Genomic DNA, 27,060 nt, shown 5'->3' on the forward strand with positions numbered 1-27,060 from the left:
CTGATTTGCGTGTTGGGTATATCTAGAGGTAGCACATCAAGAGTGTGCGAAGTCGAGGATACTGAAGTGAAGACTTTCACGATCGCCTCACATTCAGGGAGTGATGAAACCTTATCACTTAGCCCACATAGTAAACTACTGGATCCGTCGAGGAACCGAAGAAATTTCTTCTTCTCACGGGCTACCTTCGGTCAATCTCAGGGGTTGGATGCGCGAGGCTCCGAGGAGAAAGTCCTGTTGCTGTCTGAATGACGATAAGGATCGACATCGAGTAGATCGAGGCAACTTGGCTTGTTCCTTCAAAGCGTCCGATTCAATCTTGGCAGTAGGTGTATATATAATGGAATATTCAACTGGCTTGAGTCGGTCCTCGATTTTTAGCTCTTGGAAGTTTGTTGAGGCGTGTCGTGGAGAGCTTGCAATCCTTATAGTATCGAAGTGTTTGGCTAGGTGGTTTCTAGAACGGTCCTGCCATGAATGCCAGGCCGAGATACCAGGAGGCTTCCTCATCCTGGGTCATTGGTATATATATATTCATTGATGAGAACCAATGACTCTCGGGCAACTTCCACCGCTTCTTGCCATGCGGTCTGAAGTTGGAGGTGGTATATAAATGTTCTTGGGGATGCGCAGAAGACGCAAGAGCCTGTCGTGGGCCGCTGATGGTGAAGATGAGCTCGTGTCTTCGTAGCAAATTGTGCAATTAAGGACATAAGATGCCAGGGACACGACAGGCTCAAGAAAACTGTTGCAAAGAGCAAGCCTAAGGATATCCATTGCCAAGAAAGAGCTCCCTCTAATAGGCGTAGAAGGAGAAAAGAGCCCGTGTCTAGAGTGGGAGAAGTATATACGGAGATAGCGAAGAATTGCATTCCACGCTCGGCAAGCCCAATTTGAGCAGTTTCCAGAACGCCAAGGAGACAGTGGTGACTTGAGCAGTGGCTCATTCTGAGACGAGCCTTGACTGCTGATGGCCGTTGCGCAAAGCAGGCCGGCTCAGGCCCGCGGCTTGGTCGTTGGAAGGATGAAGTTCCTTGTGACCATTAAAGACATCGAGATTGGGCTTGTGATACGAAAGGTAAAAATTGAAAATATACATAGGGTAATGCGTTTATGCAGGGCTTTTGACAAGCGAGCCAAGTCACATTGATGTCCTTAGGGAGCCGACAACAAGTCGAGTTATCCCGCATAGGGCTGCAGAAGAGTGTCTACTATAATAGAGTGGTCGTCATATGAAGCGCAGGAGAGAAGGGCGAGCTCAGGTTCCGGTAATAGAGATCCGGATACGAATAACGAGCTTCGAAAAGTAAAGGGATCAGTAGACGTTCTCGGCGATGAAGTAAATCGATATATCATAACCATAACTCTTCGAGATCAAGGTGCGAAGTGCGTCGGTAACTAAGGAAGATATAAAGGAAAAGTTATACCGCGATATTATAAAGTAAGAGGAAAGATAAAATAATTATATTGTTTAAGCCATATAGGAGTTTAGAAAAACGAAGACAGATTTGTGTCATCTATGATGAGTTCTCGGAACTCACCAGTAGGAAGAGATATGAATGCTTGTGTGTAACCGAAAGGGGGGTTTCGCGCAAGTTTATATTCAAGGATGATAATCGTCGTCACCAAACAAATGGAATTCTCTCCATGCATCAAAGGGGCCCGGAGGATGAACAAGGTTGAGACATGTTGCAAGGACTCAGTGAACCTGGTTGCATTGACGCAAAGGCGCGTGTGTTCCAAGTTCCCACCGTCCCACCGTGTATATACTTGAGCTCCGGATTACCATGCGATGTAATCATGGTGAAGAATGCAGCCGTGATACTTTAGACGTGGAATGAAAAGGGGGAATGGTATAATATATTTGGTTGCAAATCATGGAGATCGTGCCAGGGAGGGAAGGCGGATTGGAAGGGGAAGACACGCAATATTTATGCCCACCAAGGTTGCTTAGCTCTTCTCCATCCAGTAATGTTTTTATTTTGTCTGATGCTATTCTTTGTTATGTTGATATGTGGTTTAGAAACATTCACCAACACGTTAACAAGCATCACCAACGACAGTTTGTCAAGCCATTTTCTAAACTCTTCTCTTCTACAACGCCACGCTCAGTACAATCTGCCCATAAACTCCTCCCCAGAAACAACTCCATGAAGAAAATCTCAGTCAAGCACGGTCTTTGAGTAAACAGCGACGCCGATCCAGGGGTGGCTGCGCCTGTACGCCCGTTGAGAAGCAAGCGCTGCAATAAGACAACTCCGGTAGACCGCTGCTCTCTAGAAAGGCGCCGCCGCCTAGTCTCTCTAGATTGCCATCCGTCCAAGGAAGCTACATCCTGTTCAATCTCGCTGGTATACAACCCCGAGCCTGCCTATCAGCGGGTTCGGTTTCAGGAAGTTGTACGACCCCGTCCATGGAAAACCTTGTCCAGCATGTCTCCTGCTGTCGCTCGATCGTCGGGGTTCTCACTTGCCATCTCTTGGAACATTTGAAGCCTCGGCCACATGGCCGCCTCCCCGACTGCTTTGAGTACTTGCTCAAGACTGCGCCTTGGCTTTCTCGGATAGCCGGCCGCATTCATAGCATACGCTGCAGTAACAAAGAGGGACCAGATGTCCATCTTGACCGTCTGGGGTTGCCCCGAGCCCGAATATATTTCGGGCGCCATGTACGGTTCGGCTGACGCTTCATAATACTGATATCTCTTGAGATTTCTTACATGGGAAACCCTAGACAGCATGTCGACCTCTCGCTTCAGTGAGGAGTATTCGTCAAAATGATTATGAGACCTCCTCATCCGTTTGAGAGCCAGATGCTCGCCAGTATTGACGTTGGCGACCTTCCAAACCTCGCCAAATGCTCCACTTCCGAGAGGCTCTCGGTTCGAGTATCTAATCCGGGCAAACGGGAGACATGACACGGAAGTCGGCGGTTCGTGTGCGATGGTGAGAGCATGGGAGGGATTGCCTACTCCGTTGTCGTTACGCTGATCATGCCAACGAATTTGGAATTGATACAGATCGTGAGCCGCTCCACCAATGCCAAACCGTAGGTTGATTTCCCGGTCGATAAGGACTCTGCGGTGAGGTTGTCCTGGATTGAAGGGCATCGCTGTCGACCCTAAAACCTGGGTCGAGTTGTCCAGTGATCGGTCTTGGAGCATTACCTCCTCCCTGTTGTCTTTGTGAAGCTCGAAAGAGCAATGTAAAGGCGAGATACCAGGATCATCGAATCTGATATGACCTTGGCGACCGAGAATGGCAAGAGTGTAGCGTGAGGTTGATGTGATATTGATCCCGATATCTAGCCCCTGAACTTTGACAGTCGGGTTGTTCTTGTCAAGAGGGAAAGACGAGACAAAACGGTCATTGTCCCGGTACGTGAGAATTCCTTCGGCCCTGGCATTCAGGGGCACGAGCGAAAACAAAGCTCGGGGATGGGGGTCACCGGGAGGCATGGTGAAGGACGATGTCTCCCATGAGAGTGCAAGAACAAACAAGTTTGACGAAAAAGGTAATGGTGGCAGGACATTTAACTTTTGAAAGACCACCATGAGCACCCAGCTTTTCTCCTTGAGTGCTTGTTGGGGCCAGAGGCCTCTCACCGCATTGCGCCTTTGCAAGATTTCTTTGTTCTTTCCGGTGGCGCGTTTGAGCCCCCCCTCTAAGCCCCCCTTCATTCTCTCACCGTTCTCAATTACGCAGGTAAGCGGCGTCTTGGCAAAATATTCTTTGTTTCTCCTCTGCTATACATTGCCTGGCTTCTGACCAACTTCGTTTGCCCAATCTGACATGTCTCATCAACATTGTGACCATGTCGTCGTCCCTCAGCAACACTCAGTCGTTCCCGGGCCTTGAAGCCCTTCAACAGCAACCAATCGACCCCCAACAGCCAGGGCCAGCTGAAACCACGCGGTCCCCAGTCTCCAGCCCCCAGGTCGACAATGAATTCGCGTGGGGGCGACACTGGGGGCGAACTTACGGATCAACGGCGTCCCACCAGTTCCACTCTCAAGCTAGACGGGAGCAAGACAAGCTCGAACGCCAGAGACGTGGTATGAAAGCAGGTAGAAGACAGACACAGCCATGGGATGACTCTTTCGATATTCGGAGCAACGCCTATAACAACGTTCGAAACAGTTGGATAGAACAGGGCATCTGGAGGAAAGTATGGGATGAAGCCTGGGCTAAGGAAAGAGATGTCGGATTGTCCGATCAATCCCCTCGCTCCCTCACACCGGAACCAACTAAATCGCAGCCAGGCTATCAATGGGGCCATGAGGACGGAGGCCCGCCGGCAGATCAAGAGTTCGGGCCGGATCCGTATCGAACTATTTACGTTGTTGGTGAACTGGGAATGTCTCCAGAAGAGTTTCATCAGCGACTGCCCAAATGGTATGTTCAAGGGTCACTGGATGGCCCCGATTACCCGATTCCGTATCCCAGGACTCGCAATTCTGAAGGATCTCGTCCCTACCGCCAGTTCTTGTATCAGATTGTCAAGGAGCGTGAGTGGATAAAAGATGAGATGGACTTTAAGATTCAGTTCCGCCCTTATAACGTCGATCTCGATTCCATGGCCTACGAAACTGTCAAGAACAACTGGATCAGGGATCGCATCTGGAAACCCGAGTGGAACGAGCTACCGGGGAGTACTTGGGCTCATGAAGATCCCCTCCAAGAACAGGATAAAGTGGAATATGTTGGCACTGTTGATGACTCGGGTGAACAGCCGAGCACTGTCTTTTATGGCCCGAGTAAACGGCCGAGCGAGCTCGTTGATGCCTGGTTGGGAATTCCAATCTCACAACGACGTGATCCCTTTTCTGGGCGACTGCTATATCCTGAAGTCACACAAGGCTGCACCGACGGCACAAGCAACCTGGAACAGGCTTCTAGGGACCAAAAGGGAACCGCCAATTCGCCGCAGGGGGGTACTCGGGGCAGCGAATTCTCCTTTGCCGCAACTCTTGGCCCCCAGGTGCAAGTCCAACCTCCTGGAAGCCATGGCGAGGCATCTAAGAGCGGCGGGAAATCGAAACTTGCCAGGGGGCAAAGCGATAGCCTTGACGAGCAGCCTCCAAAACGACCGAGGCATGCCCCTCAACACTCTGTTCCCTCTTCCCAGGAAGCATCGGATCCTGCTGGTAAAGACAAAGAATCCCTTGTCCCGAAAGGCGTCACCACAAAGGGTGAGCAGTTAGCCAAAGGGGAAACTGCAGGGGCTGCCTCCAATCCACGCCGTCCCAGACCACGAGCTTCCGACGCTGTGGCAGACCAGCAAGGGGATGTGTCGAACTCTGCGCAGACGAAGGGTGCAAAGCGGCACCGACCAAGGCGAGGTGATCAGCATGACACGCCGAGAAGTGCAAAGAGACAGAAGAAGAGTGGCAAGCATGGTCGAGGCAAAAAGTAGGGAGGCGGTATCAAGTGCAGAAGTGCGGAAGAGGTGGACTTTCAAGAGCTTTGCTCTTTGGAGAGGTGGGCTGATTCACGATGTCAGAAGTTTATCATCGTAAACCTGGGTTTTGGGGACTTATTCGTTTATTTCCTTGCTTTACAGTTTGTCATGTTTATCAGTTTAGTGAATTGATGAGTTGCAGTTTATCATACTTGGACACAAAGCGCAGTCTACCTAGGAGCCCCCAGTCATCAAACTAACACCGCCTTTACAGAACTGTTATCACTTCAAGTCTTGGTATACTTTGAGTAAGGCTACTCCCGAGCCACATGTAACTTTCCCAAAAAGACGAGCTGTCTATGATACCATCACGGGCTTTCTCGACAACGGGAGTATTCCAACATCAAAAAGACGGGCAAAGGGCAAAAAAACAAGCTTTGTAGGATCGCCTGCCCCGTACTGGAATCGAACCAGTGATCTTATCATTACTAGTGATACGCTTTACCACTGAGCCAACGGGGCTTTAGAGGTGATTCCTCGCTTGTTGAATGGCGGTTCGATGTTGGTGTTGATAAATCCCGCACTTGGTGGGGTAAGGGGCAAGCCCCTTTTCACACCACCTTCAGAGGAGACCAGAGCCATGATATGAAATTGACACTCAACGCAACGTCTTTGCTTGAAAGTAATGCTCATAACTTAGGTTTATCATCTATGAGTGAAAGCTCAATATGTTTTAAACGTTCTGAATGGTTGTCATTAACCACTGTATTAATTGCCAATGCTATCTACTCCAAGGCTCTATCTTTTCCCACATTGGAATACCCATGAGTTCCAACTATTATATCCGCCTTCAAATATCGATCCAAATGATTCTATCTATAACTTTTGAAATCCCGTCTTTGCCCTGCTTTCATGAATCATAACCTTGCAATGCCCCTGAAACAGATCCTACATAAGCAACCAAACTTTTGACCCAACAAACCATCGCTTTTCCTAAACAAAATCCTTGAGAACATCATGAATGCGAACAACTTTTACCTCCACCTCTACATCCTTCTTTTCAAGCGTTTCAGTACCCTTTCGCTCCTCTTCGTCTCGCTCGTTGACAGCCTCCTCGTTGATGCTCAACTGATCCGTGGGTGTGGCGAAAACAGAAGGGCTTTCAGTCTCGGAGAGATCAGACTCCAAATCATCCTTCTTGGATTTGGGCTTCTCGACATCTTCGCAACCGGCCTTTGGGAGCTTGATGAAAAAGTCCAGGATGAGAGCCAGGCATGCAAGACCGAAAGCAATCCAAAAGACGCCCTTGTGTTGGGCCTTCAGATCCCAACCCTTTGATTCAAACACACCAACCACCACGGCGATGATGGCGAGGAGGAATGCGCTGGCAAGGTATGAAGCAACAAAGATCAAGGCGCCGGCCAAGCCAAGGAGGTGGCGTGGTAGAGTCGAGGTCATGAAAACGTTGCCGATTGCTGAAAGGACTGAGATGCATGCTCCCTCAGCCATGAGGGCTGGGAATACCCAAGCCCAGTAGCTGGGGCTGTTGGGCATGAGGGCGAAAAGCAATATGGCGATGACCTTGGCCACTCCACAAAGGATGAGGATGATCTGGCCTGAGAGGATGTGGAGGAGGAGACCACTGGAGATGGACAAGATCATGCCACCAGCAGCCCATGGGGCAAACCACACCGAGGCAGTCATGGGGTCCTTTCCGAGAACAGACTTGATACTGTTTTTGTTAGTCAAAGACCATCGTATGGTGAAGGAGTCTTACTAAAAGTTGGCATAGAAGAGAAACACCGAGTAAACACCAAACTTCAAGGACAAGATGCCCAGCATCTTCTTCATGCCCTTGACCTGGAAGATCTCTGGTGGTACCAGCGGTGCAGAAGCCACCCAGCCCTCCACAAAGATGGCTGCAATAAGAAATACGCAGCCGACGACGAGAGTTGCGATGATGTGAGGCGCGGTCCAGCCATAGCGACGACTATCCGTGATGGCGTAGATGACCAGAAGAAGACCAGGGACCAATGTACCGATACCCCACCAGTCCATGGTATTGCCTCCCTTCCTAGCCTCAGCATAGTCACGGGGCGATGCCCAAAGTGAGATGCAAACGGCGGGAGCCAAGATCATGGTAATCAGCCAAAAGTACCAGCCCCAAGTAAGGTACTGCTGAACCATGCCTCCACACATGGTCCCAAGGAAGAACATGACCGGGACCATGGCACCATAGAGGCTGAACACGAAATTCTTCCGGGGACCTGGGCGATAGGTGCGTCCGATCAAGGACACGCCGGCGGGCAGAAAGGCTGCGGCTCCGAGACCCTGCATCGCGCGGCAGAAGACAAGCATGAAGAAGGTCTTGCTAAAGCCTGTGATGACAGACCAGGCGACAACCCATAGAATGCCCACGTGGAAGAGCAGATAGCCGCCAAACATGTCGACCAACCTAGCGCAGGGGAACAGGAACGAGCCGGCCACCAGAGTGATGACGCTGGAGAGCCATGTCTGAGAGTCCTGAGGGATGTTCAAGGCATCAGAGATTCCGGGAATAAGAATCTGAAAGCCGCCGACAAAGAATTCCTTCAAATTGTTAGCCAAGCTCTGCATATAGATGATGAGAAGCATACCGTGGCCGCAAGAGATGTCACCATGGACGCGACAAATGCCACCTCAGTCCATGTTGACTTGAATGCTTCAGGCCGCTGTCGTCCCAACCTCTCAAGGTCGAACTCTTCTGGGATCTCCTCAATGGCGATCCGAGTGTCTGGTTCTTTGGACTTGTTGTTGGGTACCATATCTCCAGGCGGGCTGCTATGTTAGAATGGCCGTAAACCCCTGAGGCTGGCAAACTGATCTGTCAGGGACCGGGAGAGAAAAGAAGAGCCGAAGCAGTGGATGATAGACTCAGGAATATTAAATATTACAAGAGAAATGTGCAACTATGCAGGTATCTGACGAGTTTGCGGAGGAGGAGAATAGCGTTTCGGAGAGTCCTTATTGTGAGACCGTTGAGAGACCGAGATGCTTAAGCTTCACTGATCCGTTGCTGATATCATCGTGATAATTGAGAGCCGCCGTTCCATCTCTTTATACTGTTTCCTATTCTGCTTGCTTTGGCCATGGCGTGGACCAGACTCGCGATATCGCAACACGTTGTGGGCATGCCATCTCGGTCTGGACGGACTTGACGATGCTTCCAAGAGCCGTGGAACGACTATTTCCAGGCCGTAGCGGTGAGATAAACGCAGAAGATGCTTTCTGCTTTCCTATTTTGGGGAGCTCCAGAGTCTGGCCTCGGGGCCATCTCCACCAGATGGCGACGCGTCGCCACAATGTGTCATATTAAGAAGATGGTGGGAGGAGCAAGGCGTCAATGTGTCATGGAAGCGAACCCAATAGAGGCAGGGGAATAACGGTGAAAGGGGAAGAGAAAAAATTGAACTATCGTGAAGTCCGTTGTCGCAATATTATGGTGGAGTTGCGGAGGAGCATGTGGAGGTAAATGGAAGGACGAGAAGTCAGGGCTCTGCCTCGTGGGCCAAGGAGACGATCACAAGCGCAAGCAAGCTTTGCTCAAGCTAACAAACTACCTTCATGCCAGTCAGTTCATTTGCAGACCAAGCCGGAGTTGATACGCCGAGGACGGGACGGGGGGAGTTGTGATAGCAGAGCCGCGCTGAGTAACGCCAGCCACAGCTGCGAACCATGGGCAGAGAGAGCCATCAAGGCCTGAACTAGTCATTGTCAGGCCTTGTTGTCCAGAGCCAAAAAGAAAAAGGCATCAAGCTCCTCATCGCAATTCTGGGTCCGGAGACGCGACGAGTGACAGCTGATTTCCTCTTTTGGCGTGGTTGTGTGCTCTGGCTGGACGGCCTGGGCACAGCCCACAATGACAAGCTTTCTGCGAGTTCTGATGGAAGGTTTATGATGCAGGTCCCGGAGCTTCGGCTGCACGGTATGTCGTTTCCTTTCCGCATTGGGGCAGGACGGCATCGGCCGTAGTCGGGATTTGGCGGAGGTCGAAGGCTGGTGCTGGTGCGAGGCGTGCCGTGCCAGAGGGTGTCGATGCTCGCCAGGCCAGGGCGTCCAGGTTGGATGGCAAGCAAGCAAGGGCTTGCATTGCTGCTGGCGTGTCGCCAACGTGGGGCGGCGGCTCTCAAAGAGGTTGCGGAGAGCTAGGCGACGAGCGAGGGGTGAGGCGAGACGGACGATACCTGGGATCGACTGGCATTGGTACGTTCTTAGTTGACGTGAGGTGATTACATACAACGTTATACATGATCGCATCGTGAGCCTCCATTGGAGTCGAGTCATGGGATCTGATGCGTGCCTGCACCTGCCCTAGAAAGGTGATAGGATAGGAAAAACGTGCCCGATCTTGGATCTTGGTTCATTGTGGTTGCGCCTGCCGTCTAAGGTCATCCATTCATTCCTTCTCCAACTTGAGGAAGGTTCTCTCCAAGACCAAAAATATTACCTGCCTGCCAACCTACCCCTCCACTTGTTCCCCTCTTCTTTCTCCCTCCACGTCTTCCACGACACGCTACCATTTCTTCTATCGTCATCATCATCGATTCTCTCTTTTGCATCATCCACCTCTTTCCCATCCTATCTCGTTCGTCTTTCTCCATCCGCGACCAGACCATCATGAACCTTCTGTAGTCTCGAGCCCCCTCGTTGCTCTCAACCGCTGTCCGCACCGAAAAGAGCCCGCCCTAGCTGTCTGGCTGCTCAGTCAGCGCCCGGCGCATGCCGCCAAGCAACACCAAACCGTGTCACAACTGCCGTCGTCGACGCCTGCGCTGCGACCGCTCGTGGCCGACATGCCACAAGTGCGCGGTCTCGGGGCAGGAATGCCTCGGGTATGGCAAGGTCTTCGTCTGGACACAAGGCATTGACTCGCAGGGCAATATCAACCCGCCGCCCGGTCGGAGGATACCCGATGATGGGGATGTTTCCGGTTCCTCCTCTCTCAGTGTTTCGCCGTCTCCTCCGGGCCAACAGCCGGGTCATGGCCTGCCCCGTCCCCAGCCTAGGCCAGATCCCAGCGACCAGCACCCACTGGCCCAGCTAGTCCAGCAGGCTAGAGAGCAAGCCGCCCAGCAGATGAACCGGCAACAGTCTCCCCAGGCCGACTCGCCCTTGCAACCACCGGGAGCTCTAACCGATCCACTGTTCCAGGACCTCGACCGCACCTCACGATACTATCTATCCCACTGTCAGTCCACCCAACAGTGGCGTTTCCCCCTCATCTCTGTCAGTCACGCTAACGCATGTGCCAGTTTCTGAGAGGGTCTGCAAAGATCTCGTGGTGCGAGACACACCCGAGGACAACCCGTTTCGCGAGCTTCTCCCCTTGACACGGAAACATCCACTTCTTCTGCAGATTCTCGTTGCGACATCAGCCCTTCATTGGTCCAACATCTTCCGCCGTGTCAGCGACATCCCTCCCGGCCTCTCGGATCCTGGTGGCTACCTCTCTCAGCTTAGATCGAGAGACCTCGTGACACGGCAAGCCCTCATTGATGCATTGACAGCCAAGCAAAAGGCCATGAGCCACCTTCGCGAGGTGCTTGACACCCTTGACCCTGCCGGCAGCGAGGTGGCTCTGGCCGCCATGCACTTCTTCATCAAGTTCGATCTGATTGATCTTGACAAGTCGGAGAACCAGAGCTGGAGGGCCCACCTCGAGGGCGCCACAAGTATCATGGCGCTGCTCAACCCAGATAGTAACACGGATGCATCCAGTAGGATGCTACGGGACCGTGTCATTACAGACAGCTTCATGTAAGTCCTTCATCCGAACACCACCAACACTGCTGACCCTTGTAGCTACAACATCCTGGGCTCGACCTTGACGTCGGGAGGTCTCGCTGCCCGTGTTGCTCGACAAGCTTTCCAGTTCCTGCCTGTAATGAAGCGGGTCGAGTTGACCAATTCCCTGTCATGTCCACCGGATATCCTGAATATCATCTTGACTGCATCTCAGCTGTCCCACCAGACGCCATGGACCGACCAGTCCCTTACAGCAGCCGATGAGGCGCTTGCCCTGATTGATCAAGCGCTTGCTGTCGACATTGGGGCATGGGCCGACTATCTCCGACAACACAATGTCACCATGGACCTCGAAAGCCGAGTGCACCTAGCGGCGGCACACAGGTCAGCCGCGTGTCTCTACATTCTACAAGCGCTGCCCTTGGTACGATCTATGAGGACGATTGACACGGACTTTCTCCTGCAAGACACGCTGAGCCACTTGGCTGCAATTGGCGAAGACGATGTTTACTATAAAGCTTCATCGTGGCCAACGTTTATTGCAGGAGCCGAGACGCGTGATCCAGAAAAGCGTACGTGGACTATGACACGGCTCTTGTCGATCTGGGACATTTGCCCATGGGGTTATCTCTTTACGGCCATTGAGATGCTCAAGGCGGCGTGGGCCATGCAGGATTCGCGGGGAACTGAGAGCGTCAACTGGTTACGTGATCTGCGAGGATTGGGGTTTGAAAATTTGATTGTTTGATTTCTATTCTGCGATTTGTTGTTGGTGGATTCTGGTTCCAGTCCAGATGCTGCAGCGGGTTGGTCATTACATGTTTGGACATCTAAGAGAGCGAGAAGACAAAAGTTTGTGCTTTTGCGGTCAGCACCCATGACTACCGGCCCCGTGCCACGGAGCATCTACTAGTGATAGATAGAAGGGCCTAATTTAGCCATAATCGTAGCGTAATACTAGACAAGGAAAGGTTTCCCCGTTGTTGACTCGCTCACAGCCGAGACTATCCCAATCTAGCCTCGAGTGCTACTCGACAGAAATTTGCATCTCACGATGGCTTCAAAAAGACGGTGTCCCCACTGACACTTCTTCTCCGCGACCCCCACCTCTTGCTTCACATGGTCTGCTCTAGCGTGGAAGCTGTTGCTCTAGCCTGGAATCTGGAACTTCTCCATACATGTACGGAGCTGCCCGTGGCCGTTGTCCTTTGGGTCTTTGATGATTCCCCGGCATGCTGGGTCTCGATCGAGGACGATTGCCTGCCGCATTGGCCCAGCTGCAGCTCTGATTTGCCCCGGCGGTGACACCTCAGGGTCCTCCCCTCACTCCGGCCCCACAGGAGAGGAATATGCAAGCCCAGGCAAGGGCCTGCAGCTTGTCAAATGTGGTGATTCGACAAGAAATCTCGGCCGAGAACACCTGACACACTCTGGCCGCACGTTTCGCTTTCGTGTGTCTGACCGACGTTGCGCACGTGTATCACAAGGCACCCTCTCCCTCGCCGTAGCACCGCCTCCAAAGCCAAGATTCCTCTTTCCTCCTCAAGCACGACAAGGGGGGAGGTGTGTGTGCGCCGGGCTCTACCGTAGATCCGGGTGGTGTGCTTGCCGGTGTGGTAGCCCGCCTGCCCTGCCCCCCATTTTGCAGCGCGGCTACTGTCTGCTGGCCCCTTTGACATCTGCCGGACCAGTCGCCTTGCTGGAACAGAGGGGACGGCCTGGCGATCATTTCGGTTAGACAAACTGACTTGTCTCAAATGGACAAAACACCAAAAAAAGGGAGCCTGAGAGACATCGTGACATTCAAGCTACGTACCCTAAAAGTCCCCGTCGCTTAAAGACTTCCCTTTCCGGATACGGCCAATGACATCCCACATGGCCGCCTAAAAATAATACTACCTTCCTAATCCTTAGGATATTGCACGTTGACAGCGCATCAACAAAAATAAACCTTAAACCTAAATTTGGACGACAAGCGACGACACAACGGGATATTAAATTAATTGACAACGATGCAAAAAGAAAGGTCTCAGAGGGAGTCGAACCCTCGCTGGCGGAATCAGAATCCGCAGTCATAACCGTTAGACCATGAAACCGGGGATTTCTGGCTGCCAACTTTTAACTTGCAATTATGTTTGCAAGACACGGAACTGGAATCAGCCATCTGAGCAGCTACCCAAGCCGTTTTGCAAATAGGAACTTGTCAATATTGTGACTATCAGGCTCATTAGATTCTCCGATACCAAGATCCTTCATGACCAAGTTTGAATGGCGTTAGAAGGTTGATTTGTTAAGTTGTGGCTAACAGCTGTGAAGCCCATTCCACCCTATACCAGAACCCTTCATATCCAAAGTGAACAATACTTAGCTGATTCCCTTATCAAGTCTTGCAAACAGTTGCAGAATGTCTTTAAAATATTAAAAATACCTGCCTAGTATGGTAGGAAAGGTGAGTTTGAGATAATCTTCATAGAAAGCTGGCTGTGAACACCACGGACAAGAAGTACAAGGACCATGTTCCAAAAGTTAACCCAGGCACCGATGGGTTACAAATGATCTCTCTCCGCAGCACGTAGTCGATATCGGGCACAGCCACAAGGTAGTTGGGCACCCTTGGGGGCACAAATGACAGATCAACAAGTCTAAATGGGGGTCGTGTTCAAGCACGCATGGAACAGTTGGCGCTAATGGGAGTCGTAGCCGAGACTGAGTATTCTGCCGAAGACAGCAAGGGAGAAGGACATACATAGCCCAACACAACGTCGATGATAACAATGAGAACTGACGAGGATGGCTATAACAAAACAGGCAGGTGTAGCGATTCACGGTGACCGAAAAAAGTCGGCATAGCAACCGAATTATAGATCTCAGATCGCAAAAGGCCCAATCGCATCTTCCCGAGTAGCCAAGCCTCCCCCGTGTGCAACTCCCAAGAGTAAGAAAAACTTGGAGCTGAGGTTTCGGGTTTCGAGGTGTTTCGGTGGTGATGGAGTCACCGAATGGAAACTCTCGTTCCGAGCGCTAACACAAGTATCGAAGCCCAGCGTAGATCTTTTGTTTCTAGAAGATCGGCAAAATGAAACCCTCAGGAGTCCAATCGCATTTAGAGGAGGGCGGCCAAGAGTTGCCTGAAACTTGCAGGGTAACGAGAGGTTGAAACCACAGAAGTGGCTGGCTTGAACTGACTTGCAAGAGAAGAATAAAATTTATTAAAAATATCCTTAGAGTAAGAAAGACTTTAGAAAGTGATTATTATCAAAATTGAATTGTTTAATATGCAAGAAAGACTCAATTTGGCGGTCCTCACAGTACTCCTCCAACCACATGTGTGCTTTGACCTTCAAAAACCACCGAGTTCAAGTTTCGAATCACGTCCGTGATTGGGGCGCCGTCTCCAGCCTGACCAAAACACGAAACCAAAACTTCGAAACCTGAACCGCACCAGTACATGCTCAGCCTCAACGGACAGACATCAACCAGAGCAGCAACACCTGAAGCTGCTGCTGGGCTAGTCTGCTTCACAGATGCCCTCTTTTTTTTTTCTTTCGCGACGGCCTCCAAATTGGGACTTCATGATGCACGGAGATTTAGTCGACATGTGAGCCTTGGAAAGGTATATAAGAAGAGAAGATCTTTGCAATGTGATCATCAATTCAACTGCAAGCCAGTCTTCTCTGTTCTACTCTTCTCCATCATCTACATTCAACGCCCTGGAGGCAACTCATTCTATACCCTATTCACTGTAATACCTCTTTTCAAAAACCTCAAGACCTTCAAGATGCGTTTCTTCACCGTCTCCGTTCTTGCCACCGCCGTCTCAGCCCACGGCGTGGTCATGTCTGTTGAGGGTGCCAACGGTGTCTCCATGCCCGGTCTGAGCAGTATGTCTTATTCCCCTTCACTCGAAAGGTCTACTAACACAAGCAAGTCGCGGATGGAACTCCTCGTGATTGCTCCAGCAACAGGTGCGGCTCTCAGGCCGACACTTCCATCATCCGTGACCGCGAGATTCGCAGCGGTGAAGCCAGTGCCCTTGGCCGGACCCAGGGCAATGGTCCCGTTGATGCTTCCGTCATGATCTCCAACTTCCTTGGTACTGGCGGCAACGTCCCAACCAACAATGGCTCCTCCGAGAGCGTGGGAGTTGAGGATAACTTGTCCAACCTACCTGGCGCGCGAAAGCACCGCCGACAGCTTGGAAACCTCCTGGGCGGTCTCTTTGGAGGTGGTGCCGCAGGAAGGGGCGGCGACAAGAATGATGGTCCCCCCGAGGCTCGTGTTGCAGCCACTGCCGGCGACGGTGCTTCCTCTGGCCTTCCCACCGCGTCGGATGATGGTGAAGTGACACTCACCTATAGACAGGTATGTTTTCCTCACTCGAGGTATCTCCAGCCACTAACACCTGCAGGTCAACCAAGATGGCGCTGGACCCATGACCGCTGACATCGATGCTACATCTGGCGGCACCGACCCTGATGCCTTCCAGTCGGCCGAGGTCACCCAAGACGTCCCCGGACTCGGTATCCAGGGCCTGTCTCTGGCCACAAACACCGACTTCCCCCTCAAGGTGCGCATGCCCGAGGGAATGACCTGCGAGGGTAGCGTTGGAGGCGCCGAGAATGTCTGCATCGTCCGTGTTCGCAACGGCGCGGCTGCTGGTCCCTTTGGAGGTTCTGGTGCCTTCACGCAGTCTGCTGCTGCGCGCAAGCGAGCCTTTGCCTACCGTCTCAAGAAGCGCATGGAGATTGCCCGCAAGAACTAGGCGCCTATCTAGCGTGTCGTGTAGGGGAGGGTTGGACAAGTCCTATCGGACATCCATGTATGTGCTACAGAGGCCCATAGCGTATAAGCACCTACTTCGGCCATTGATGCGTCTCTGCGCTCCATCTTAAGCATCTGGCATCTTGTCATTGTCATCAAGTCAGAAGGATGGGAAGAGAAAGAGGGGAGGCCAGGCACACAGGGCACGGGGTTGGCTATGACACGGCCAGAACCATGGTATCATGTATGGAATCTGGAGCAGCCAGGAGAACGGAGTACGGTCAATGGAAATAGAAGAATAGTTGGAAAGATGTCATATGGACCGAATGAGAGTAAGATTAAGAATGTATCCACGCATACCTCGTGAATGCTATAGAAGACGCCGGCCATGCACCTTGGTCATGAAATCGTTAAAAGTAAACCAATACCAGAGCGCCATTCCGGAAAAGCTTTAGACCCTAGCTGACGAGTGGGAAAAGAAAAGGAAACGTAAGGGAGCAGTGCCTGGCCTAGGGTCACGCAACAAAGAGCTGCGGTCCCGTGGAGGAAGAACAAAAAAGGAACATGATACCATTCGAGTAGAAGGTGAGGGCGGCAACGTGCGTGGCCATATATGGCCTACCAACGACGGCTGTTCAAGACTTAGCTAGTGATGCTTCACGACGCTTTGGTGGCTTACCTGTATGCAGAGTCGAGCTTCGTTTGACGACGTTTGGGCTTGCTGCCCCCAGACGGCTTTCGCTTTGGTGTTTCCTCGGGAGTCTTGGCCTTGATATCTCGTCCCAGCAGCTCGGCTTCCAACGAGTCCAACCCGGATGAGGCGTTGGACACTGACCGTGAAGCCGGGGTATGAGTACGTGTTCGACTGCGACCACGGCTGCGGTCTCTGCTTCGACCCCTGCTGCCATCTCGACTCCGATCTCGATGGTAAGATGTTGTTCTTTCGGGAGATCGTCGATCTCGTTCACGAGCCTCCGTTCCTCGATGTCCGGAACTGTCCCGACGTGATCTGCGCTTGACCCCCTGCCTATCCCACCGACTGGAATCCCCGTCGTTTGATCCTTTGCGGCTGGGGTTAGGAGCACTCCGGGATCTCTGTCTCTTGAGAGGTCGCTCGGCACGGTCATTGTCACTAGAATGGCCACGTTTGGAGCGTTGCTCATGGACCTCCCCACTCTCGGAGCTTTCACTCCGCACTGCTTCAGGGCCCTTTGGTGGAAACTCAGCTGGGAGCCCAGATACCGCTTCTCCGCTGGGGAGCTTGCCATCTCGCACAAATGCTGGGTCGAATTCGATCGATGGCCAATACGGCGTCTCATGTATCGGCTTGACATACTCCTCGATATTGTCAGCCTGGACATAGTCCGATTCGATGCATTTTGCATCCCACTTTCTTGGAAGAAGCACCTCGTCATTGTACTCTGCAGGCAGAGGCTTGCCCACTTCATCTGGTGGATGTGCCGTTTCTAGTTCTTTGAAGGCTGTCTTCTCATCCCATTCCAGGTCATCTGTGTCAGTGGCATTGTTGGGTGTCGTGTCAGGTACTACTTGTGGTGCAACAGTTTTCGAGACCTCGGTGTCAGGCTTCTTCGTTTCAACCTTCTCAATGGGTGTGCTCGACTCTTGCTTAGCGGCGGGTTGTGCTGTTTGCTCCTGTTTCGGTGATGGGGTTGGTTTCGGAAGATTTGGAGCTTTTGTTTCAGGTCTTTGGGGATTTTCGCGAGGTTTTTGCTCCAGTTGCCGCTCCGGTTGCCGAGGATGAGGCTGATTCTTCTTCTGCCGGTTATCATGGTTACGGTTGTGGCGCTCATGTCTTCGTCTATTCCGGTGATCACGAGAGTGGTCAGGGAAATCACGGCGACGACCAGGCTGAGGTGGTTTCGGAGGGAGGGATGGCTTGGGAGGAAGAGATGGTGGCAGGGGAAGCGTCGAGACTGTGTTTGGGCGTGGTATAGGTGGTGATCCTGATGCCCGGCTGGGCTGTGGTGTGGGAGGTGGTCCTGGAGATGGGCCTGGCCTGGGAGGTGGAGGATGTCCATACCCAGGTGGTGCACTGTGAGGAGGGAAGGGAGGGGATACGGAGGCGCATGCTGCCCGTATGGCGGGGGCGTGGGCGGAGGATATGACTGATATGGTGGGTGCGAGCTGTAGGGCGCATGGTCTTGACGGGGAGTTGGGGGAGGACCGTATGGCCGTGAGTATGAGGGTGGTGGTCCCGGCGGCTGAGTTGGTTGAGGTGGCGGAGGAGGGCCATATGGTGCAGGTGGACCAGGAGGAGGTGGGAGACCTGGAGGCGGACCGCCGTATGAGGGCGGAGGGTATGAGTGCGAGTAACCCGGAGGTGCGTAGCCAGGCGCATAACCGGGAGCTGCAGATCCATATGGAGGGTACTGGGGAGGATAGGAGGGAGCTCCGGGGTAAGGCGCAGACGGAGGACCATAGCCGGGCGGAGGCCCGTATCTGGTCACAACTGACCCTGGAGCTGGAGTAGGGGCGTACTTGGTGATAATGGGCCCCTTGGACTTTTTCGAACCTCCATGTTGCTCCTTGTGGCCCCCTTGACCCGAAGTATTGGCATTCCTCCAAGCCGCGAGACCTCTGCAGGATAGTTAGCAGCGTACAGCCGCTGTGACCAGACTTTAGACCACTTACGCTGGAGTTTCTCGAGTAGGCTCTGGGCATGCGATAGCCCAATGGCCCGAGGTGCCGCAGTTATAGCAGCGAGCCTCGTCTGGCCGTGTCTGGCCTGGGGCCGAGTCGGGCATGATGGGTGATGTAACTCGACGTACCAGGAAGCGAAAGCAGTTAAGGGAAGCGAATTTCCGGGGAGAAAGAAATGCTATGCCCGAAATTCAACCAAGGTGGTGGCGTCTATAATACAGGCGGATGGATGGCAAAGAGAAAGCGACGACAGCCTCGTCAGCGAGTTGGTCGGGCGCGAGGACGGTTTCCGCGCCGGACGTCGACAGGACAAGAGCTGGGCGGGCGGTCTGATCTGAGGCCAGTCTCATGTGACGCTGTGATAGGTTGCACAACAGAGTCCTCGGCGTGACTGGAGAGCAGCAGCAGCAATAATAGTCGAGGAGCGAGGGCGTTGGGATACTACAGCCCAAGCTTGCCAACAACGATAGCGCGCGGACGCGACATCCAATGCGAAAGGACCCCCTCGGCGGAACCTGCACGGGCTTGCTTGCGGGGGAAACGCTCAGAGGGGCCTCATCCGGTTGATCCTTGGAGGGCTCAGGGTGATTCTATTGAAGCCCTCGGGTCGGTGAAGAGGCGGATTCCGTTGCAGCCTGAGTAACAGAGATGGCGATGCCACTCATTGGGTCGTCGAGATCCGATGCTGAGGTTGTCGCGTGCGCACGGACCAGGCCCCTGCCGAGTCAGAGTAAAACGAAACAATGCATAAGGTACGATAAAATAAACTTCAGGCATCTCGAGGGAGACACTCTTTTTCCGAGCCTTATCTTTGACATGATCGTAATTTCGCTTTTTGGTAAGCAAACACGTTGGAAAGCCAAATTATTTTAATTTGTTTGAATGCGCACGAACAACACCTTTGGTTTGCTATATCGAATTTGAGTTGGGCACCTACCTAAACTGGAATACAGTGAAGGACAGTTCGCTTACTACGTACCCAAACGATGCGCCCGTATACATTACAGCAGTTAAACCTCGTTCGAGACTGTTTGCGCTCACAGCCCCCGTTGGCATATACTACTAATAGATCTATCACGATTCAGTACCACATGGAGCAGCAATATGACACAGCTTTGCAAACACTCAACAATAAGGGCAGACGCCGTCCTACCTATAGCATCACAACCAAAGCAGGAAAGTCTTATGAAACAAGACTGACTTGACCCCCATCTGGGCCCATAGTCTACAATATCCCACCTGTCACCTATCACTTTGATTTACCCGGAATTATCCGTCGAGGCGGATCTCCTGTAGGCATCGGGCTTCAGTCCGGGGTTCCGCTCTCGACACGCCATCCGAACCACCACCGCCGGCCATGACCCCGGAGCTTTGTCTGAATGAAGGCTCCTACAAGCTGCACATGTTTCAAAACCTCCAACCTTCCAGTTTTGACTTGATAGATCGTCACCCCTTTTTGCCGTTACTGATCCTAGGAGGACCTGAGATTGAGCTCTGTAGTCCAGTCAAGCATGATATGACATCTTGAGATATCTATGCTTCCTGGCATCCACATCATCTTCAAGGTTAATTATCACCGTGATGAAACTCCTGCATCTGTCCCCACCCGGTATCCATTCATACGACCATCATCATGTTACTTCAACTCCGAGAGGTCCGCATTCATACATAGCCGAGGCGTCACAAGAGATGGGTATATAAACACATGAAGCGCTGCCATGGGCGAGGTTCGGCCTCATCTTCCTTGCCTATACGTCTGGGACAGGTCAGGTCGCCAGCATGAGGACCTCCATCTTTTTTGCCTGCCTTCTGGCAGCTTCCGTCTCTGCCACGATCAACCCTGGGACCCTGGTCACCATCTCCTCAGCAGTCGACGTCAACAGCCAGTCGGCGTGGTGGAATCCCCTCGATGAGTTCAACGGCTATCAATGGTTGACCTATCTGCGAAATCCTCTGGAGGGATCGAAAGCCAATCATAATGTTATGGTTGTTCGTCGTGCTCAGGCAAACGGTGCTATTTCGCGGGACTGTCTGAAGACCTCGAGTGGAGAGTGCTCCGAGTTCCTCGACGACAATGGCCACAACACTCCTAGCATCGCTGTTGATGGAGACGGCTATGTCCACGTCTTCACTAGCATGCACAATGAACCATGGAACTACTTCCGCTCTTCCTCAGCCAACAGTGCAACCCTCGTGGATCGCAGCTCAGAGATGCCTGACCACACCCTTCGGGTTACGTATCCCGTGGTGAAGCGTGATGCTGACGGTAACCTCTGGATGATTGTCCGAGGACAATCGAGCAATGACGGTTCAGCTCGAGGTGGCTATTTTTACAAGTATACGACTTCTTCCAAGAAATGGGCGCGAATCAGCATCTTTGCCTACAGAACAGGCTACTCGGTGTATCCTGATGATATCCAGTTTTCTTCCGACGGCGACGTTCATCTCCAGTGGGAATGGGCCAAGTTCCCTGCCTCTGGGGTCCGGCATGAGGGAAGTTATGTGCGTTATACGCCTTCGTCGGACAAGTATCGATCCGCCTCTGGAGCAACAGTCACCTTGCCCATCACTCAGGAGACCAAGGACATCGTCTTCCAACCCCTCACATCTGGCGAGACCTACGACGGAGACACCGGTGCCACGCCTGTCCCGGCGTTCCAGAGCGCAAAGCTTGCCCTCTATGAGGGCGCAGCTGGCGAGGTCCACATCAACATTGCATACCGTTTCGCCCCCAAGTCCTATCAGGGATGGCAAGTCCACCGCGCGAGGGCAACCTTTGGCACAGCGAACCCTTGGGCTCGTGAGTTGATCTTTTCAGGCGAGAACACGAGCGCCGCCATTGGCATAACGCACGACGGCACAACCGTTCGCATCTACTATTGTGTCTCCGGCGGTAGTACTTGGGTTCTTGAGAAGACTGGCAGCGCCGGGTGGACCAACAACGAGCTCAAGGCGGTAACGGGCAAGGGAGTGCAGCGCCTGCAGGCCATGATGAGATCTGACGGCACAGATCTTTTGTATCTCGGTGCGCCGAAGAATGTGGACGCAGTGACAGGCAGCTTGTATTTCATGACTGTGGGGGGCCGTTGAGGTGATGATCAAGGCTCGAGACAGAACTCTGATCATGCATAGGTACTCACCCGGGCCGAGGAAAGAGAGATACGACCTGTTTAAACCCTTTAGCTTATCCTCCCCTAAAGATGATAAAGAGAGTATAGTAAAAATAGGCAACGGAGCCCTAAACTATACCTTAATTAAATATGCATTTAGCTCATCATTACCTATGCTTAAGAGGAGCTAGGAAGCTAACACTCTCGGTGATCTGGTGTCTCGTTTATTTCTCGACCCGTGTGGTACTCTTAACACACCTACAGAGGGGCTATGGCTGGTGGGTTTAAAAAGACATTAGAATATGTAGAAACAGTGTGGTGTTTTACCCACGAAACTGCCCTTGTGATATCAGAGATGTTGAATATGGGCAAAACAGATCACTCACCTGTCCTGAACTCGACCGGTACTGTTCCAAGCTTCATAACAGACAATCCAAAGGCAAGATACATCCATACAAGGACTGGACTGGCCGTCAACTACCGGCAAGTTCCAGCTCTCATCTGCCATCTGCCGATGGTGGTGTCAAAGTGTGGGGGAGCTCGGCCGGGCGTTTTTTCCCGCCGAGCTGTGTGATCAGCGACGACTAAGCAATTCACACGACACCAGGCTAAACATCCCACCGCCCTAACAAGCAATCCTCCTTCGCCCGTGCTTCGACATGATCGCTTCTCTCGCTCCCTTCACTATGTCGCGATACTCCTTCTAGTGTCCTCACGCCACTCTCGCTCTCGACCGCCCTTCCTCTCTCCGCGCGACGCCCCCATGTGAACCTGTCCCGCTTCGTCTCCGATCGATCATGGTAGAACCATCAAGCTCTCCTCCAGACATCATCCCCGCCAGGAGCCGCCGCCGCCAGCCTTAATGACTCCGGGCGCACGAGTCCCCTCGATACCCACGACCATCTTCTCAAACTGAACCTCCCGGTCGCCTTTTCCTCCTCCCCGCACATACGCACCGTACCTCACACACAATGCCTGGGCTACCATGTAAGCGCCCGCCCCCGCCATCGAAGGGCCCCTAGAGCTCGCAGGCTGATATCCCCGGGTCGCAACAGCATCCGTCGACCTCGACGAGTGCATCTCGCGCCTGTACAAGAAGGAGCTCCTCGCCGAGTCCGTCATCGAGGCCATCTGCGCAAAGACAAAGGAGCTTCTGATGCGCGAGAGCAATGTCGTCCACGTCCGCGCCCCCATCACTGTCGTCGGCGACATCCACGGCCAGTTCTTTGACCTGATCGAGATCTTTCGCATCGGCGGCTACTGCCCCGACACAAACTACCTCTTCCTCGGTAATCGCCCTCGCAGGAGACGAAATACAAACCTCTGGCTAACCACCATCGGGGAACAGGAGACTATGTCGACCGCGGCATGTTCAGCGTAGAGACCATCTCGCTGCTTGTGTGTTTAAAACTACGATACCCCAATCGCGTGCATCTGATCCGCGGGAACCACGAGTCGCGCGGCGTCACCCAGTCATATGGCTTCTATACCGAGTGCTCGCGCAAGTATGGCAACGCCAACGTGTGGCACTACTTTACCGACATGTTTGACTTTTTGACTTTGAGTGTCGTTATCAACGACCAAATATTCTGCGTCCACGGCGGTCAGTTTCAAGCCCGCGTCTGCTCTGCAGCAGCTCTAATACGACGTCTAGGCCTCTCCCCCTCCATCCATTCTATCGACCAAATCAAAATCATAGATCGCTTCCGCGAGATCCCCCACGAAGGCCCCATGGCCGACCTCGTCTGGTCCGACCCCGACCCCGAGCGCGACGAGTTCTCCCTCTCCCCGCGAGGTGCTGGCTACACGTTTGGAGCCCAGGTGGTTAAGAAGTTCCTGGCCGTCAACAACATGTCGCACATCCTCAGGGCCCACCAGCTCTGCCAAGAAGGCTTCCAGGTGCTCTACGACGACAGGCTCAGCACTGTATGGAGCGCCCCCAACTACTGCTACCGCTGCGGCAACATGGCCAGCGTTCTCGAGGTTAGCGATACAGGGGAGCGTTTCTTTAACGTCTTTGCAGCCGCCCCCGAGAATGACATGCATAAGGAGCTGCAGCCCGGGAACGAAAAGTCTGCCGACGGTAATGCCTTGCCAGACTATTTCCTCTGAGCAACCCATACATACATATACAACACACCGCCTGAAGCCACACCAGCTTGGGCTTGATGACATTTTACAACGATGTGATACCAGATCCTTTAAGTAGGCATATTGACGGACCCGAGCGGTAGATAGAGTTGTTGCATAGCAAATAGAGCTTGATGCATATCGGATTTTTTTCCCTCCTTGGAGTCTCGAGACTCGGAAGTGAGGTTGAAGTATTGCCTCGTCAGCGACGAGCTAGATGATAGAAACAAAGCATCCACCCATCCCCATCCCCGGCTCCGATCCTCGATTTTCTCTTTTTATGTGGGTTTTTGTGTGTGTTGCGTCCTTATCCAATGTTCAGGTATCTCATTATCTCATGGCTTGTGGTATTTGTTTATGTGCGATTCCTAAGGATACGCGACCCAAACCTGTTAGGCCGTGCCTTGGTGCCCTTTACAGGTCTACCAGTCCTTGGCAATGTCGAAGCTCCACTCGAACTCGAGATGCTTCTTCTTGTCGTCATCCACGAAGCTCGAGACGGCGTTGTAGTGGCCGCGGGCGAGCATGCCGCTGGGGGCCTCCTCCTCCTGGACTGTGGCGGTGTCAATGGCTGGATATAAGCAGTAACGGTGTAAGACTTACATCTCTTCTCGTAGGTGGTCTGTCGGTCAGTGTTGGGAGCGTAGCTGCCCTGTACAGTATGTCAGCATGCCGCTTAGCTCGGAAACTGCCAGGAAAACGCACAATCATCTCAGAGTCCTTGGAGACCCGGATGCCCTTTCGCTTAACGACCTGAACGTAGTGGAGACCGCTGAGGATCTCGTGCTGGACCTTGAACTTGGCGCTCATGGTGAACTTGGCTCCCTCCTTGATTGTGAAGGGCTTGTCCTTGAGGGTGTTCTCGCTGCCGGGAGTGGAGAGGTCAATGGTGACGGGGTCGCGGCCGGGAGAGTCCATGGTCAGGGACAGGATGATGCAGACTCGGGGGTCGTTGGGGTCAGAGATGTCGGTGCCACCGCCGAGACCGAGGGACTCCTTGTATCGCTGCAGGGACTCATCGCCAGCATCTTGAGAGAAGGAATGTTAGCATTGAGCAGTCCAGTGATTTGGAGGTGTGGTGTGGGAGAAGCGGTAAGCAAATGCTTGGTGTTGCGCTGAGGGGAAGCTGAGCCAGACCAGACAATCCAAGAATGAACCACAGCTCATGCGCTGAGGCATAGCTCGGCTTGAGCCCGAGAGCTACACATAGCACAGATGCATTGAATCATCATGTCATGTTGGTGCGAGGTTGCAAGGCGGTGCCACCTGGGACAGAAGCATGTGCGGCAGAGGCTCAACGATAGGCCGGGACGGAAGTCGGGGTACGGGGAGCTGCTGCACCTACCCATCTGCTGGTACTCAGCCAGACTCTGCTTGGGCTGGGAGAGCTTGTAGCCCTGAGTCTCCTCGGGCATGGTATCATCATCGTGAGAAGCCATGGTGGGCGAGCGGGGCGAGGCTGGAGGAAGGCGGGGGATAGGAGAAGAGCGGAGAGCACCGAGAGGTTGAGGTCGAAGAGTGATGGCTATGGCAGCTGTGAATGGCTGCTCAAGATATAGTAGAAAGAAGAAGTGAAGGTTGGGGTAGAGAAAAAGAAAGAGGAGAGGAGGAGGGGAGAAGAAAGGAGAAGAAGCTTACTCGTTGAAGCAGGGGAGAGGTGAGCTTGGTCCTTGGTCCTTGGAGGGGCTTGGGTAGGTTGCTTGCTTGTTGCGGTGACGATGGAGGGGCTCTCTAGGCGGTGTTCCTCTGCTGTAGGTGCGTGCTAGGGTGGGCTCTGACTTTTGGCGGTCGCTACCTAGGTATCCTCGTCGTCTGGTGGGGTTTCAGGAGGCTGACTCGCGAATGTTGATTGGGCTTGGTGCGTTTGAATACGGACGAGTCGCCAATGGCTGCTGTTGGTATGGAGATGTGCTTGTCAGGGGTTGGGCTGGTGAAGGATAGCCTGGAGGATGAGGCTTGTTTTCAGAGGGGTTATGGCGGCTGGGGCTTTGAGCCTCTGGGTTGTGTGAGCAGAAGCTGGGTGCCCGCAACCACAACTGAGACATGGATTGCAGCATCGAGATAGTCTAGGTAGGCCAGGAGATCGTCCGTTGCAGCACTGCTAGTTGGATCGAAGCCCGAGTTGGGTGCTTTTCGTTCATCTGTCTGCAGGCAATGAATTGCTTCAACCACGTATCATCCTCTGGACCAACACATCGTTAAACCTTGTTTGGTAATGCCAACATCACCACAATCCTACAATCCTTGGCTTGAGAATGCCTTTCTGTCAATCCTCGCTCACCTACAGCAAGTAATGCACTCAATTGCCACTGCGTGCTTTCCCCGCGTACCGCAGCACCTCAGCAGTGGGCGCATGACAGGACGAATGGATCCTCATGCATTGACTCGCCCCTCGCCGCTATGCGAATGCACCTCGACAAATCGGAGACCTCAGCGATATAGAGACGATAGCATCTAGCACATATAGAATGTCTCGCAGGGAACTCCATGTGAAGACGGTCTGTCAGGAAAAGAAGCGTGGTCCGGGGTTGAGATCTCGTGGGGAGAAAGACAGTAAAGAAAGATCGCTCAAGAGAGCGGCCCATCCATTCTGCTCGTCCCGAGCCGGCAACCCCTTTGGACCCGACCCCTTCTAGACCTCTTGGAACATCGGATCAGTGCTGGGACAGCCCAAACAGGCACGCCGGCATGCGATGCCAGACGCGCGATAAGTGACTTGTTGCGCCGCCATTCGTCGACCTCGGCAGCAGTAGGGCTGTAAGCAGCCCATTTGTCGCCGGGCTCAGCAGACGGAATGAGACCATTGGCAACGAGTCGCACCCGTTTCTCGGCTCTGTGAATGACTTGGCCAGACTTGCGACGTCTGTCTCTGGACATGTTTCGGCATCTCGCTTCCATGACGAGTCCTCTGTGACATGGCGCCGCCAAAGCCAAACCCATGCCATTTCCCCGCGTTCTTCTGGGCGAGCAGTCGCCTGCTGGCGCGCCGGGCGCAGCGAACGCCAGGGGGACCAGGGATTTGTTTGGGGGGTGGTTCACTCTGACCTGGATCGGCGCTGGCGTTGGCGCTGTCGCTAGGTAGGGTGAGTGTGGTTGCTAGGGGCGGCAGACACATCCATCATCCATCCAACAGCGCAACCCATCGTCCAGTCCCCCACGTGCGCGCCAATGGAATCGAGCGTGGCATCCATGGAAACGAGGGGGAAAGAGGCGA

At 53.1% G+C, this 27,060-nt stretch overlaps 9 protein-coding genes across 9 annotated transcripts; 5 read left to right on the forward strand and 4 right to left on the reverse strand.

The window, feature by feature from the left end:
• Positions 1-2,389: 2,389 nt before the first annotated feature.
• MRS44_006639 (uncharacterized protein) lies at positions 2,390-3,457 on the reverse strand (the record flags this gene model as incomplete). The annotated part of the gene is made up of 1 exon (XM_065621840.1): positions 2,390-3,457. The coding sequence occupies one exon, from the start codon at positions 3,455-3,457 to the stop codon at positions 2,390-2,392; it is 1,068 nt and encodes a 355-aa protein (XP_065477912.1).
• A 356-nt stretch (positions 3,458-3,813) lies between these two features.
• On the forward strand, positions 3,814-5,415 carry MRS44_006640 (uncharacterized protein; the record flags this gene model as incomplete). The annotated part of the gene is made up of 1 exon (XM_065621841.1): positions 3,814-5,415. One exon carries the CDS (start codon positions 3,814-3,816, stop codon positions 5,413-5,415), a length of 1,602 nt encoding a protein of 533 aa, XP_065477913.1.
• Positions 5,416-6,393: 978 nt separating this feature from the next.
• Positions 6,394-8,204, reverse strand: MRS44_006641 (uncharacterized protein; the record flags this gene model as incomplete). Its single annotated transcript, XM_046273328.2, has 3 exons — positions 6,394-7,132; positions 7,178-7,989; positions 8,037-8,204. 3 exons carry the CDS (start codon positions 8,202-8,204, stop codon positions 6,394-6,396), a joined length of 1,719 nt encoding a protein of 572 aa, XP_046139748.2.
• A 146-nt stretch (positions 8,205-8,350) lies between these two features.
• Positions 8,351-11,932, forward strand: MRS44_006642 (uncharacterized protein; the record flags this gene model as incomplete). Its single annotated transcript, XM_065621842.1, has 7 exons — positions 8,351-8,408; positions 9,158-9,364; positions 9,412-9,642; positions 10,072-10,271; positions 10,315-10,627; positions 10,692-11,196; positions 11,242-11,932. 7 exons carry the CDS (start codon positions 8,351-8,353, stop codon positions 11,930-11,932), a joined length of 2,205 nt encoding a protein of 734 aa, XP_065477914.1.
• Positions 11,933-14,962: 3,030 nt separating this feature from the next.
• Positions 14,963-15,946, forward strand: MRS44_006643 (uncharacterized protein; the record flags this gene model as incomplete). Its single annotated transcript, XM_046273327.2, has 3 exons — positions 14,963-15,065; positions 15,113-15,546; positions 15,593-15,946. 3 exons carry the CDS (start codon positions 14,963-14,965, stop codon positions 15,944-15,946), a joined length of 891 nt encoding a protein of 296 aa, XP_046139746.1.
• Positions 15,947-16,563: 617 nt separating this feature from the next.
• On the reverse strand, positions 16,564-18,710 carry MRS44_006644 (uncharacterized protein; the record flags this gene model as incomplete). The annotated part of the gene is made up of 4 exons (XM_065621843.1): positions 16,564-16,576; positions 16,625-18,071; positions 18,131-18,543; positions 18,598-18,710. 4 exons carry the CDS (start codon positions 18,708-18,710, stop codon positions 16,564-16,566), a joined length of 1,986 nt encoding a protein of 661 aa, XP_065477915.1.
• Positions 18,711-20,385: 1,675 nt separating this feature from the next.
• On the forward strand, positions 20,386-21,696 carry MRS44_006645 (uncharacterized protein; the record flags this gene model as incomplete). Its single annotated transcript, XM_046272468.2, has 1 exon — positions 20,386-21,696. One exon carries the CDS (start codon positions 20,386-20,388, stop codon positions 21,694-21,696), a length of 1,311 nt encoding a protein of 436 aa, XP_046139744.2.
• Positions 21,697-22,687: 991 nt separating this feature from the next.
• On the forward strand, positions 22,688-23,828 carry MRS44_006646 (uncharacterized protein; the record flags this gene model as incomplete). The annotated part of the gene is made up of 3 exons (XM_065621844.1): positions 22,688-22,703; positions 22,772-23,005; positions 23,065-23,828. The coding sequence occupies 3 exons, from the start codon at positions 22,688-22,690 to the stop codon at positions 23,826-23,828; spliced, it is 1,014 nt and encodes a 337-aa protein (XP_065477916.1).
• A 440-nt stretch (positions 23,829-24,268) lies between these two features.
• MRS44_006647 (uncharacterized protein) lies at positions 24,269-26,723 on the reverse strand (the record flags this gene model as incomplete). Its single annotated transcript, XM_046270421.2, has 5 exons — positions 24,269-24,399; positions 24,450-24,498; positions 24,552-24,874; positions 25,192-25,390; positions 26,469-26,723. The coding sequence occupies 5 exons, from the start codon at positions 26,721-26,723 to the stop codon at positions 24,269-24,271; spliced, it is 957 nt and encodes a 318-aa protein (XP_046139742.2).
• Between the last annotated feature and the right edge of the window lie 337 nt (positions 26,724-27,060).

Source organism: Fusarium solani (assembly GCF_023522795.1).
Source record: "Fusarium solani strain SB1 chromosome Unknown bctg00000003_1, whole genome shotgun sequence".
NCBI lineage: Eukaryota > Fungi > Ascomycota > Sordariomycetes > Hypocreales > Nectriaceae > Fusarium > Fusarium solani.